At 58.0% G+C, this 14,566-nt stretch overlaps 1 protein-coding gene across 3 annotated transcripts in view; it reads left to right on the forward strand.

Annotated features, from left to right (window-relative positions):
• TMPRSS9 (transmembrane serine protease 9) overlaps window positions 1-14,566 on the forward strand; it is a 39,237-nt gene that overhangs the window by 19,457 nt on the left and 5,214 nt on the right. Inside the window, exons 3-11 of one of the 3 annotated variants that reach the window (XM_073323998.1) lie at window positions 345-619; window positions 2,044-2,180; window positions 4,364-4,691; window positions 5,632-5,803; window positions 7,374-7,645; window positions 9,778-9,914; window positions 11,355-11,724; window positions 12,000-12,116; window positions 14,186-14,357. In XM_073323998.1, coding sequence (XP_073180099.1) covers window positions 345-619; window positions 2,044-2,180; window positions 4,364-4,691; window positions 5,632-5,803; window positions 7,374-7,645; window positions 9,778-9,914; window positions 11,355-11,724; window positions 12,000-12,116; window positions 14,186-14,357 — 1,980 coding nt within the window. The remainder of the gene's footprint in view (window positions 1-344; window positions 620-2,043; window positions 2,181-4,363; window positions 4,692-5,631; window positions 5,804-7,373; window positions 7,646-9,777; window positions 9,915-11,354; window positions 11,725-11,999; window positions 12,117-14,185; window positions 14,358-14,566) is intronic. The other 2 variants (XM_073324000.1, XM_073323999.1) reach the window with 2 other exon arrangements.

A 14,566-nucleotide genomic window follows, 5' to 3' on the forward strand; every position in this document is an offset into this window, starting at 1 on the left:
GGCACCTTACCTCTCTAAACCTGTGCCCAACATGAAGGTCAGCTGTCATCAGGGGGGCTCTCAAGACACTGTGCCTAGGGGTGCGTAAGGTGTAAATCTGGCCCTGGCCCTAGGGCCACAGCCCAAATCCAGCCATTCTAAGCCCATGCAGCCTGGCACATCAGCACCCTTGGACGCACTGTGCCATGAGGGCAGGACACGTGGCGGGGCATGTGTCACGATGGCTGTGGCTCAGCTGAGGTCAAGGCCCAGCAGCCTCCTCTACTACCAGGCCTCACCTTTGACACGCCCAGTGGCTGCGCAGGGGCAGCTTGGAAGGGATCACACATGTCTGTGCATTTCAGGTTTCAGGACCCAGCGGTCTGGGCCGCCTACATGGGAACCATCTCCCTCAGCAGCTCAGACAGCAGCACCGTGAAAGCCGGCGTGGGCCGCATTATCCCACACCCCTCCTACAACACCGACACCGCGGACTTCGATGTGGCTGTGCTGGAGCTCGACAGCCCCGTGCCCTTTAACAAGTATATCCAGCCTGCGTGCCTGCCAGGCCCTGGGCACCGCTTCCCGTCTGGCAGGAAGTGCCTCATCTCTGGCTGGGGTTATCTCAAGGAAGACTTCTGTAAGCAGTGCCTCCTTGGGGTGGGGCACCCAAGAATGGGAGGGGAGAGGAGAGGGTGGGGACTCCTGAGAAGGGCCAGGGGTAGGGGGAACCCAAGAAAAGCCAGGGGGCACATCCTGAGCAGGGCCGGGGGTGGGGAGGAAGGGGGCACACCCCAAGAAGGGATGGAGGGACCCTGAGAAGGGCTGTGGGTATGAGGGAATCCTGAGGGGTGAGGAGGTACACCCTGTGAAGGGTCAGGGAGGGGGCAGGGCACAGCCCAAGAAGGGTTGGGGAACACCCTGAGAAGGGCTGTGGGTGGGGAGTTACCTTAAGAAGGAAGGGGGGATGGAGGGGGGAGGCACACCCCAAGAAGGGCCAGGGGAGAGAGGGTGCACATAGGGTTGCTAACTTTCTAATTGCACTAAACAGAACACCCCTGAGGCCCCACCCCTGCTTGCTCTCCCCCACCCTCACTCACTTTCACCAGGCTGGGGCAGAGGTTGGGGTGGGGTGTCTCTGGCTGGGGGTGAGTGGCTTTGGGTGCAGGAGGGAGCTCCAGACTGGGGCCGAGGGGTTTGGAGTGCAGGAGGGGGTGCAGGCTCTGGGTGGGGCTGAGGATGAGGGGGTTGGGGTGCAGGAGGGGGCTCAGGGCTGGGGCAGGAGGTGCGGGAGGGTGAGGGCTCTGGCTGGGGGTGGGGCTGGGGATGAGGGGTTTGGGGTACAGGAGGGGACTCCGGGTGGGGCAAGAGGTTGGGGTGCGGGAGAGGATTCAGGGTGCGGTGTCCTGGTGGTGCTTACCGCAGCTCCCAGGAATTGGTCGTTAGGTCCCTGCAGCCGCTAGGCGCATGGGCGGCCAGGGAGGCTCCATGCACAGCTCTCACGCCTGCAGATGCCATCCCTGCAGCTTCCACTGGTCACAGTTCTCAGCCAGTGTGAGCTGCAGAGCCAGCACAAGGGGCACGGGCAGCGAATGGAGCCTGGGAGCCTGCCTTAGCCCCAGACCCTCGCTGTGCTGCCGACCGGATTTTTAATGGCCCAGTCAGCAGCGTTGACCGGAGCCGCCAGGGTCCCTTTTGGACTGGGCATTCTGGTTGAAAACTGGAGCCTGGAAACCCTAGGTACACACCCTGTGAAAGGCAGGGGCGGGGCACCCTGAGAAGGGGGGTAGGGAGGGGCACACCCTGAGAAGAGCAGGGTGAGATCCTGTGAAGGGCGGGAGGGGCACACCCAAGAAAGGCCAGGGGGGCGTTTGATTGTGCAGAAGCAAGGGCGGGTTCCACGCTCTGCCCAACCACGGGGTTGTGGTGTTTGGCGACTAGGCTGGCAGCTCCCAATCCAGCCGCTCGGCCTGTGGCTGATTCTGCAGGGAGGAGGGGCCCGTGGGCTCAGGGCCGTTGGCCCAACGGGTGGATCAAGTTTATTACCTTGTCTCTTCCCACAAGTGGTGAAACCAGAGACCTTGCAGAAGGCGACAGTGGAGTTGCTGGACCAGGCCCTGTGTGCCAGTCTGTACAGCCACACCCTGACCGACAGGATGATGTGTGCCGGCTACCTGGAGGGGAAGATCGACTCCTGCCAGGTGAGGAGGGGCCTCTCTCAGCACCGGGCAGCAGTGTTGCGGGCATCCACTCCCAGAGATGCTGCCACGGCAGGGGCTCCTTCCCTTTCAGTTACGCTCACAGTCCCTGCAAGTGGCCCATTACAGCCCCCTGCCCAGCTAAAGGCTCTGGCACTTGCTACACTAGCCAGCTGCATCTGTCTGCCCCGACGGGCTGAGCTCTGAGCAGCCACCGGCGCCCTCCTTTGCAAGGGCTGGATGAACACACAGGCAAACTAGGCATGTGCTTAGGGTCCACGTTCCTGGGCGAAGCCTCAAAGAGTTGCCATGCCACTCATACAAATGTGGCTCAGCAGCCCTTCAGTCCACATGGGGGGTGGCCAGGCCAGACCTGAGCACCAGCCCCTCCCCTTCCACCAAAAGCACCATACCATCAGAAGCCTTGCTGTGCCCTCAGAAAGTCTGTGTCCCCGCCAGGGGGCACACCCCAGTGACTGAAAACCTCTGTTCTGGGGACACCAGGGCACGACAGAGAGAAGTTTTACCTAAGGTGGTAGGTTGTCTTGAGGAGCCCCTGGGTATGTTGGAGCAAGTGCAAATGATTGTTTCGATCAGCTGTTTGTTGTTATTCCTCTGAGAAGATGGGGCCCAGTGTCTGCCTAGTGCCCAGCAGTGGTTTAATCCAGCCCTGTCTGCAGCTGCACAGGATGGGCCAAGGCAGATCTTGCTTCTTTAAAACCAAATTAAGGCAGGGATTTATCAGGCAGTGGCTGGAGCAGGTCACGTGGAGTCAGGACTCCTGCGTTTTGCTCCTGGCTCTGCAACTGATTTTTGCTACATGTCCTTGAGCAAATCAGCTAACGTCTCTGTGCCCATTTCCCCATGTCTGAAACTAGAATCCTGGCACTGAGCTGCCTTGCTGGGGGAGGGGCCGGTTGCCAGGATTACTTCATTCCTGTTAGTGAATGGTTCAGAGGCCTCTGGATGGAAGCCCATATGTCAGGGCAAAGAGCTACTAACTGCAAAGACTCAACCTGCCAATTCTAAGTCTCCATGCTTGGGAAACACACGTTTGCTGCCGAGATGGTCCAAATCAAACCAAAGCCACTCTTCAGGGGCTTTTGCTCTGCCTCTCCTGGAAGCAGGACTGGCATCAAGGGTGCTGCTGGGACACCTACAAAGAAGTAGCCTAAATGCTCCTTGCTCAGTGCTAGGACCACAGGCACAAGGGAAATATCACCATGTGCCATGTGGAAGGCAAAGAGAGAAAACCAACCAGGAAATGTAACAAAACATGAAAATCCATTAAGGGAAAATGCCCTTTAATTTTGCAGCAAACCCCTCAGCCTGGGCACAGCAAACTGCCCAGCCCACTCCTTCAGCCTGGCCCGCCCACAGTCACAGCCCACCCGCAAGCCCACAACCATCCCTGCCCTCCTAGGAACAGCCTAGAGGAAGATAGATCTTTGCAGCACCAGATACCTTTGAGAGGCTCTCAGATACCTTGGGGATAGGTGCAGTGTCAGAGCCCAGATGGGCTGCAAAAGGCTTGAGGTTGGAATGTAATCTTTGTAATTTAGTAGCTTGACTGCTGGGCAGATGCACAGAGCAATCACACAGCAGGGCCATTGTTCAGGCTTTATGAGAACAAAGTCAAAGACCAACTCTGCAAGCTTAGTGCAAACTGATGAAATGTCGGTGCTCAGGAAAGCCTCAGACACGTGCTCTGTACACAGCCCAGATGAGTAACAGCCACTAGCCCAGGAGGAGCACTGGGCCCAGTGAGGAAAATGAAGGTTGACCTAAGACTTGGTGGTCAGTCTCATTAATAAAGAGACTATTAAGAGCTGGAGGCTATTGGCTAGGTCACTGGAAAGGTGATTTCCCCCTTGATGTGCAGCAAGGGCTCAGATTTAAGGCTGGCCATCTGAGAGGCCACTCTGCAGCTAAGTGTCTCCACTAGTTACATTCACTTAACGTGTTTCATCCAGGCAGATCCCAAAAGACATTACAGATTTGGGATCCTTCACCCACACCTGAAATGCAGCCAGCTGTGGGGTGGGACATAGCAACTCTTTAGCAGCATGCAGCAATGCTGCACACCAGGTTAGGACACAGAGCGAAGCGTAGGGAGGTGAAGTGCATGGTGCCCAGTCTGGAGTTGGCCCCTGACTCTGGTGATGCATGCTTTTTGTCTCTTGCAGGGTGACTCTGGCGGCCCCTTGGTTTGTGAAGAGCCATCTGGCAAGTTTTTCCTGGCCGGTATCGTGAGCTGGGGAATTGGCTGTGCTGAAGCCAAGCGGCCTGGGGTCTATGCCCAAGTGACCCAACTCCGAGACTGGATCCTTGATGCTATCTCCACCTTCCCCACACCTGCAGCTCTTACCGTCCCAATGACACTTTCCAGCACAAACGGTGATGCTGCCACCATGGAGGGGATCAGCAACAGCACCATGAGCAAACACAGACCTGTGTCCTCCACCTTATCAGCACCCACGGCCAGCAAGCCAGCTACTGCTTCTTGGCCGCAAGGTGCTGGGACGGTTGGGCTGTCTAGTTACAATGAGCTTCCCAGGCTTGAAGTTCAGGGCTCTGCCTTTCCACTGAAATGAAACAGCCTTTTCTATTGTGTCCAGCATGGCCCACATGAGCCTCAAACACAAAGCACAGCCTCTGCTGGAACGTTTTGTGCACATTTTGCACTCTGAAGATCAGGTGCTTCATAGCTTGAATCATGGAATATCAGGGTTGGAAGGGACCTTAGGAGGTCACCTAGTTCACCCCCCTGCTCAAAGCAGGACCAATTCCCAACTAAATCAAGCTGCAGGTGTTACTGCCAGCCCTTATCATGGGGAAACACCAGGAATTCTCTCCATGCCCTGAGCACAGTGGCTGAGGGAGCAGAATTGCACACAGCTGTGCTTGCTCCCAAGGCCCTTGCTGTCCTTTGCCACTCAAAGATCTCCTGGCAGTTCAAAGCCTACTTCTGCACCCAAGGAGAGTCCTGCAACCCCACACAGGCCAGGGGGCAGGGCAAGCTCCGGAAGCCAGCCTGTGTTTGTCAGCTCATGGCACCTGGTTCTCGGTCACCCCTCCTCTGAGGGAGGAGGTAGATTTTGGGTGTTCCTCCAGTTTCGGGCCTTTGGTGGAGGCTCATGGGGATGAGGGGTCACTGGAGTGCAGGCACTAGTGAGCCCCATCCCAGCACACTGCCGCTGAGAACGGAGGGGCTTGAGGGTCCTGATGAAAGCAGGCAGAAGCCCTGGAGAGGACCATGGGTGGCTATACCTGGGCACCTCCTGGGGGAGTAGGGCACCTGTTGGTGGAAACAGCAAGCTTGGCAGGAAGGACTTAAATAAATTTCCCTGACTTGGCCCTGAGCCATCACCAGCCAGCAGGGCTCAGGGCTCCCTCCTTGCCATCCCCAGAGTCAGCGAAAGCACTGATGGGCTGTGCTTTGGCTTCTATTTAGAGTGCGGTGGGCGACCTGGGCTTTCAAAACCCAGCAAGATCGTGGGAGGAATCGAAGCTTCCAAAGGAGAAATCCCCTGGCAGGTCAGCCTGAAGGAGGGGTCAAGGCACTTCTGTGGGGCCACTGTCATTGGGGAGCGCTGGTTGCTGTCGGCAGCTCACTGCTTCAATCAGTAAGAGCCCATCTCCTCTTGAAAGCTCTGTATATTGTGTTGTTGTTCCAGTTTCCCCAGCCCCAGTCACACTGCATCATCTGGGGCTGCTGAGAGCTTTTGTTACTGAGGTAAGAGGCAAAGTATTGTCATGGATCAGAAACAAGGAGTAGGAATCCATCACCAACCTTCACCATGGCAGAAGGTGAACAGCAGGTACTTCAAGGTACCGTACTAGGTCCCAGGGTGTTTCAATACATTTACTAATGATGCAGGAAGGGGGTTGAGCAGTGAGGAATTAAAATTTGCAGATGACACAAAGTAATTAATGTGAGTCAGGACCAGAGAGGACGTGAGGAACTTCAGAGTGCTTGAACCAAGCTAGAGGAAAGGGCAACATGATGTTAGGGTGCATAAGGAATGAGATGGAAAATCCTACAGAAACTATTATAATGCCACTATAAAAATCAGTGAGACCCCATCTGGAACTTGTGCTGCACTGTTACCCCATCTCAGGAAGGGCAGGGCAGGGCAGGGTTAGAAAGGGTTCAGCCAGCAGCAACAAAACCAGTTAGGGCTCTGGAAAAACTCTCCTCGGATCAGAGGTTGAAGAGACAGACTGTGCCTTAGAGAGGAGGCTAGAAGAAGGGACCTGATAAAAATCTATAAAAATAAGGAATGGTGTAGAAATAGGTCAGGCACATCTGTTCTCCCTGTCTCATAGCACAAGGACAAGAGCAGTCTCCTTGCCACTGAAAAGTACAAATTAAAACCCGATGAAGGGAAATGCTTTTAACTCTACATACACATAATTAGACTGTGCAACAGTGCCACTGGATGTCATTGAGGTCTAGAACTGAGTAAGATTTAAAGTGGGACTGGACTTTTGTATCATGGACAACAAGAATAGGCAGAGTTACAATAGTTAATGCAAACAACAAGAATTTTGGAGAGAAATGAAACCTTGTGCTTCAGGGTTTAAACCAGTCTCTGTCAGGGTTTAGGCTGGGACCCTCATGGGGGGCAGATTACCTTATGTCTGCCACTGTGGGTTTCTTGCACCTTCCTCTGAAGCACCTGGTGCTGGCCAGTCAGAGACAGGACACTGGGCTGGACAGTCTTCGGGCCCGACCCAGGCCAGCCCTTCCTCTGTGCCTGTGCCCCACGAGCTGCTTTAGAAAAGGACTTGTATGGCTTGTAACCAGTTAGCTCCAGTTTTCTCCTCCACTAGAGCAAGTCCTTGGCAGAGTGTCAGTTCTGAAAGGTGACTGCTGACCCTGAGCCCGCCCCACAGGCCCCGGCTGTCAGGGAAGTGAAGCCGCAGGAACCGGCATGGTCGGCCTTGGCGGATGAGCATTAGCCTTGTAATGGAATTGCTGTTGTGAATGGTGATAGTTCTCTCTAGCCAAGGTGAGGTCACCTAAAAGCAAGAGCCTCCTTTCACAAGAGCACATTAACCAGCAAGGTTCTGTCCATGCTGAACAGCGCATTGCAGGCCCTGAAACCTATTGACATTCATAAGATGCTTAAGCTTTAGCTGTTCAGAATTCACAGTGGGTGTCCGGGGGGCGGGTGTCCTGTGCACTTGCAGGACAAAGCTGGAATATCTGAAAGCCTACCTGGGCACCACATCCTTAACTGGTGCAGATGGCAACGCGGTGAAAGTCAGTATAAAGAAAGTGGTGCAGCACCCCTCCTACAACCCCATCATCCTGGACTTCGACGTGGCTGTGCTAGAACTGGCCAGCCCCCTTCGTTTCAACAAGTACATCCAACCAGTGTGCCTCCCGTTAGCTGTGCAGAAGTTTCCCGTTGGCAAAAAGTGCATGATTTCTGGATGGGGAAACATCAGAGAAGGCAACAGTGAGTAATGTGATTTATCTATTGATTTACTGTGAGCTAGGGAGAGACCGAGCAGGAAAACGGCTGCAGCCACCCACGCTGAACAGGCCAGGGGAATAGGAAAGAGGTTGAAGAAGTGGGGTGTCCAGCAGAGAGAGCCAGAAATCAACAAGCGCTCCGGGACCCCAAGGGAGAGAACCAGGGCCAAGGAAGTACCCTCTGCCATCAGGGAGCAAGACAAGGGAGCTGGCAGCTGGTCAGAGCCTGGGGCAGAGTGTGGTGGAGCATTGTCTGTCTACAACTGTCCAAGTGACATTGACGAGGTCCTTGCTTCAGAGAGCTCAAGCTCACAGCTAAGACTGGACCACATATCACTAGACAGGGGGATAGACACTAGGGATGGGACAGGGACTGGGTTAAGGCACATGCACTAGCAAAGGGAGCCTGTTGCCCTGTTAGGCAGGGGACAAAGACCACTAGGAAGCTTCCAAGATCCTGGGCACTAGAAAAAGTTAAACACCTGGAACCCTTCTGCCAAGCAGCGGTGGCAGCAGCAACAAGGGCCAGGTTCAGTATCTAGGGGATCCTCTTAACAAGACAAAACAGAACCACCCAGCAACTTGGGAAAACCAAACACTACCCCTGGGTGCCTCTGAGAGGCAAGACTTCCCCCCCTCACAAGCACTGAGTCGGTGCATAAAACTTATACTAAAAGGGAAAAGGAACCAGGGGTGCCGGGACAGGGGGGCAAAGGGACTGGCCTGTCCACTTTTCACCCAGGCCTGGCCGCCTCTTGTCCAGGCCAGAGCCAGGTCAGGGTAAGAGTCACACGGGCAGCTGTGGGGAACCGTGAACCCTCCACCTGCCCTGGACGGGGGGCTCAGGGACGGGGACACAGGCCAGGGGCTCCTCTCGGGCCCCTCCCCGCATCTTGGGAAGATGGAGGGACCCAGGCTCCCTGGCCTGGCTCTTGCTTCTGGCTTGGCCAGGAGGTAGGGCTTTGGGGGAAGAGGGGGGCAGGGGCATGGCCATGGAGGGGGCAGGGCCTCATGCCTCCCCCCCTTCAGGCAGAATCCATCACCCCCCAAGGGAACCCAGCATTCAATTGGGAAAACACCATGTTCAAAAGCACCTGACCAAAAGCAAACATCTACCCACAGTGTCCTTTGCCTTGCGGTATGAAAGTCCAAACCAATGTCCCTCAAACACACCACTCCCCTGTCCCTGCACTGCACCCCCTCATAGGTGGCTGGCTGCCTTTAGTCAGCAAAGGTGCATTCCCATGGGTCCAGCCCCACCCCAGAAGGGGGGGTGTCCAGCACTGTCTCACATGCTGCTGCTGGCCACCTGTGTGATGCCACATTCCGAGTCCAGCTCTCCGTGACCTCGCTGGGTAGCAGGGAGCCGCTCTGCTGCAGCACTGGCCCCGATCCAGCTCGAAGGGTCAGCGGCCCCTCAGTGAGCTCAGCCCCAGCAATCACTGACCAGCACTCAGGACTCTCCTTGGAACCCAACTGGCTCCATCCTTAAACCCCAGAGAAGGGAGGCTCCCATGGAGGTAAGAACATCTGGCTCCACCCCCTCTGCTCTTCACTGGCTTTTGGCAGCCCTCCCTGCTTAGCAAGTGAGCTCAGCTGAGGCTGCAGCATGCCCTAACTGAGCACAGTTCTGCTGCCCTTTCACTGGTCCTTCAGGAAAACAGCATTCAATATACGAGGGTTTGTGACCCGAAACCCGCCCAAACTGATCCCTGTGGCAAAGCAGCCGCCTGCTGCACGCCTGGGCAGAGCAGGTGTCTATGCAAACCCGGCCTGCTCCTGACGGCTTGTCCCCCTGCCTATCACTAGATGTCAGGGGAGAACTTGTTCAGGTCCTGCTTACACAGCTACTGAGCCCAGAGAGTAGCAGTGCCTGGCTCCAGGCCAGCCTGGCAGTGTAACGGAAGCCCAAGGGCTGCACAGCTGTAGCTTACACAGAGTGGAAGGAAATGCCGTCTGCCAAGGCGGAGTCCCAGCAGGATCGGAGTGGTCACTGCTGTACGCCGTGTGGCGCGTGGCCCCCTGGTATCTGGGCTGCCGTGTCCTGAGCAAGAGGGCGTCAGCTCCCCTTCTCCTCGCATCCCCATGCTTGCTAATCCCTTTATTTTCATGCAGTCACGAAGCCCGAGAGCCTGCAGAAAGCTTCTGTCGGCATCATTGACCAGAAGACCTGCAGTGTTCTCTACAACTTCTCCCTCACTGACCGGATGATCTGTGCAGGCTTCCTGGAGGGGAGGGTTGACTCGTGCCAGGTAAGAACCTTGGGGTTCTTTACTCACTCCAGGCCACCCTGGAAAGACCCAGAGAGCTGCCGGGAGCTCGTGGGCTCAGCATCTGCCTTGGGGGAAGGTGGGGACAAACTGCACAGGGACTGTGGTACTTCCAGAGGTTTTGTCTATGTGCTGCCATAAGCAAGATCTACATGGACCAGAGGTGGGCAAACTACGGCCCGGCAGCTGCATCCAGCCCTTCAGATGTTTTAATCTGGTCCTCAAGCTCCAGCCAGGGAGTGGGGTGGGGGGCTTGCCCCGCTCCGTGCATGCCGGGGCTCCGCATGGCTCCCAGAAGCAGCAGCATGTTCTCCCTCTGCTTCCTATGCATAGGGGCAGCCAGGGGGATCTGCACACTGCCCCCACGGCTCCCATTGGCTGGCAACCACGGCCAATGGGAGCTGCAAGGGCGGCGCAGCACACAGAGCCTCCTGGCTGTGCCTCTGCTTAGGAGTCGGAGGGGGGGATATGCCACTGCTTCCAGGAGCTGCTTGAGGTAAACGCCACCCCGAGCCTGCACCCCTGATGCCCCTCCTGCGCCCCAACCCCCTGCCCCAGCCCCGATTCCCCTGCCCCCCTCCCTCATCCCCAGCCCCACCCCAGAACCCACACCCCCAGCCGAAGCCCTCACCCCCTCCCACACTCCAACCCCCAATTTTGTGAGCATTCATGGCCCACCATACAATTTCCATACTCAGATGTGGCCCTTGCGCCAAAAAGTTTGCCCACCCCTGACAAGGACAGACGAGGAGGACAGTCCATCTGCCAGCATCAGCTGGGGCAGCTTGGCTCTTCGTTGTCTTAGGGAAGGTAAATGAAGCCCCACGCAGTTTAGTGAGTGACCTTCTAAACCACAATCCTGCTACACCACAGGAATATTCAAGACCCCAGGTACAAATTGCTGCCCCTGCCCCTAATAGCTGGACATAGGATTGTCTAGAGAGACTGTAACTGCTTCCTGGAGGCCTGTAGAAATGCTGAGTGCCATAAGGCAGGTCAGTGAGCTGCACTTGTTGACCCCAAACCCTCCTGACTGGAGAACAAGGGGCTGTTCTGTACAAGGGAAGGGCAGTGCACTGAAAACTCAAAACAGGAAATACTGTTTTACATAGTTACCCTGTGGAACTCAATGCCACAGGATATCAGTGAGGCCCAGAGTCTAAACACAGCTGGCCACTGATTAGCTAAAGAAAGTGTGCACAGTCACACTAGATGGGGTGAGAGGGTATGGGAGCTTCAGGGCATGAGCTGACCTTGAGAGGCTGGGTGAAATTCCCCCTACATGCAGGATATTCCACAAATGTGCAATGCACAGTTTCTTGTCCATTTCTCTGTAGCACCTGGTGGTTCCTCTGTTTGAGGAGTTCCCTCAGGGGCTCTGGGAAGAGTATACTGAGCTGTCGCTACCTGGCTTCTCCCCAGGGGGACTCGGGCGGCCCGCTAGCCTGTGAGGAGACCCCGGGCTTATTCTACCTGGCCGGTGTTGTAAGCTGGGGGATTGGCTGTGCTCAGGCTAAGAGGCCGGGGGTGTACTCTAGAATAACCAAACTCAAGGACTGGATCCTAGATGCCATCTCATCCAAGCCCAACCCCAGCTCTGGAGCAGGCACCTCGCCCAGCACGGTAACTGCCAGGACTTCCACCACAAGCAGCTCCCCAGCCCAGCCCAGCAGCAACGAGGCAGCCACCAGCCCAGTCAGCCAAATTACCACCAAGCCAGCTGCTACCCCCAGGAAAACCACCACTGCTGCTCCAAAGACCACAGGGGTTGCCAGGCCCAACCAGCTCCCAGGTACCAGACTTGAGCCAGGCTTGGGGCGCCTGTGAAGGGGGAGGGAGAGCCCCCACCACACATCAGTCACCAGAGGAGGGGGGAGGCACCCAAACTGCATGGCAGGCACCAGTGGAGGGGGGGGACCTCCATTGCACCATTGGAGTATTGGGGGGGACAAGCACCCTTGCCATGCAGCAAGCACCTCCCATCGCAGGGAACAATCCAGCCCCATATCAGACAGGCCTGGCACCGCGGGCCACACGCTGAGTTGGCTGTGGGTTGTCACCTTCCAGTGGTGACCTGTACCAGCTTCACCTTCAAGTGCTCCAGCAAGATCTGCATTGGGAAAGCGAACCCGGAGTGCGACGGCGTCACTGACTGCAGCAACGGCTCTGACGAGCGCAACTGCAGTGAGTACTGGCCAGCCTGGCCCCACCTGGACTTCCTGTCCGCCCTCCCCACTGCCTGGCCTTGCATGGCCCTGACCACTGACCCGCCCTGCCTGGCATTCCTGCCCGACCCTCCATACTGCCCAGCCTTCCTGCCCGGTCCCCCCTGCCAAGACATCTGCACTGCCCGGCCCAGCCTTCCTGCCTGGCCCTCCCCACTGCCTGGCCCCACCTGGACCTCTTGCTTGGCTGTCCCCACTGACTGGCCTCACCAGGCCTTCCTGCCCGCCCTGCTTCCCAGCCCTGCCCGGCCCTCCCCACTGCCCCGCCCCGCCTGGACCTCTTGCCTGGCCCTTCGCACTGCCCAGCCCTGCCTGGCCTTCCTGTCCAGCCCTTCCCACTGCCCAGCCTTGCCTGGCCCTCACCACAGCCCGACCCCTCCTGGCATTCCTGCCCAGCCCTCCGTACTGTCCAGCCCCACCTGGCCCTCTTGCCTGGCTGTCCCCATTGCCCAGGCTCGCCTTGCCTTCCTGCCCAGTCCCATATGTCCGGCCCTCCCCACTGCCTGGCCCCACCCTGCCAAACCCTCCCCACTGCCTGGCCTTGCTCTCCCCCCTGCCCAGCCCCACCTGGCATTCCTGCCTGGCCCTCCCTTCTGCCCGGCCCTCCCCACTGCCTGGCCCCACCTGGCCCTCTTGCCTGGCTGTCCCCACTGCCCGGCTTCGCCTGGCCTTCCTTTCCGCCCTTCCACTACCCGGCCTTGCCTGGCCCTCACTACTGCCCGGCTCTTTCTGGCATTCCTGCCAGGCCTTCTCCGCTGCCCTGTCCAGACCTCCCCACTGCTCGGCCCTGCCTGTCCCTCCTGCCCTGCCTTCCCCGCTGCTTGGCTCCTCCTGGCATTCCTGCCTGTCCCTCCCCAGTCCCCAGCCCCACCTGGCCCTCCTGCCTGGCCCTTACCACTGCCTGGCCCTGTCTGGCATTCCTGCCCAGCCTTCTTGCCTGGCCATCCCTGCTGTCCTGCCTGTCATTCCTGCCCAGGCCTCCCCACTGCTTGGCCCCACCTGGCCCTTCCCACTGCCCAGTTTTGCCTGGCCCTCTTGCCTGGACTTCCCCATGGCTCGGCCCCGCCTGGCCTTCCTGTCCAGCCCTCACCACAGCCCAGCCTTGCTGGCCCTCCTGTCCAGCCCTCACCACTGCCCAGTTTTGACTGGCCCTCTTGCCTGGCCTTCCACACTGCCCAGCCCCGCCTGGCATTCCTGTCTGGCCCTCCCCACTGCCCAGCCTTGCTGGCCCTCACCACTGCCTGGCCTTCTTGCCCCACCTTGCCTGGCCCTCCCGGCATTCCTGACCAGTCCTCCATACTGCCCAGCCCCGTCTGGCCCTCTTGCCTGGCTGTCCTGCCCGGCCCTCCCCACTGCCCGGCCCTCCCTACTGTCTTGCCCCCGAGCCAAGCCCCACCTGGTTCCCTCTGCCCAGCCCTGAATGCTCCATTCTCCCCCCCCACCCCCCACAAGCCCTACCAAGCTTTTCTCTCCCAGTTCTGCCACCTGGCCGCACGCTGCTCCTGCCCCTGCCACCCAGCCTGAGCCTTGGGGTCCCCAAGCTTCCAACCCATTCCTCTGAGTCAGTCTCTGCTCCTGAGGGGAGCTGCAGGCCCAGCCCCACCCAAAATGTACAAATCTGTGACAGGAAGTGGGCACCCATGGCCTACCGCTTGTCCCCCTCCTATCCTGTCGCTTACCCACAGGCCCCTCCCTGCTGCATGCCACTCAACCCCAGTCTGATCATGATCTGGTCCAGCAGCTCCATAGAGCCCGATGGCCCAGCCTGCCTGGGCAGGAAGTACCCCCTGATCATCCAACCCAATCCCTCTGTGACAGCCGTTGGGTTCTTCGCACCGGGGTCTCAGCAAGGCCTGTTAACTCCGTATCTGTCAAACCCAGCTCCTTCCTTCCCCACATCCCCTCCAGCGGGCTACCCCTGAGGACTTCGCCCACGCCTCTCCCAGGAGCCTGCTTGTTGTGGGGCAGGGAGGGAGCTCAGACACTCATGTCTGCTTAACCAGCAGCTGCCTTCCTCCTCTGTCTCAGATTGCGGCATGACCCCTGCCGTGGCCTTCAGCAAGATAGTGGGTGGCAGCGGAGCAGCCAAGGGCGAGTGGCCCTGGCAGGTCAGCCTCTGGCTGCGGCGGAAGGAGCACAAGTGTGGGGCCGTCCTCATTGCTGACAAATGGCTGCTCTCAGCAGCTCATTGCTTCGACATGTAAGTGAGACAGGGTCACTGTGGCCTGGCCCAGCTGGGCCCTCCTCGGGGCTGTCTGCTCAGCTCTTCCTCCACATGTCCTAGGCTGCCAAGCCAGCACTCCTGCCCCGTGTCAGAGACCCACCACACAGCTTCTGCCCAGGGGCAGAGACAATGGAGAACCAGTCATGGGGGCACTGCCATTGAAACCATGGGCAAGGGGATGGCTC

This window comes from Lepidochelys kempii, chromosome 25, assembly GCF_965140265.1.
Source record: "Lepidochelys kempii isolate rLepKem1 chromosome 25, rLepKem1.hap2, whole genome shotgun sequence".
Taxonomy (NCBI): domain Eukaryota; kingdom Metazoa; phylum Chordata; order Testudines; family Cheloniidae; genus Lepidochelys; species Lepidochelys kempii.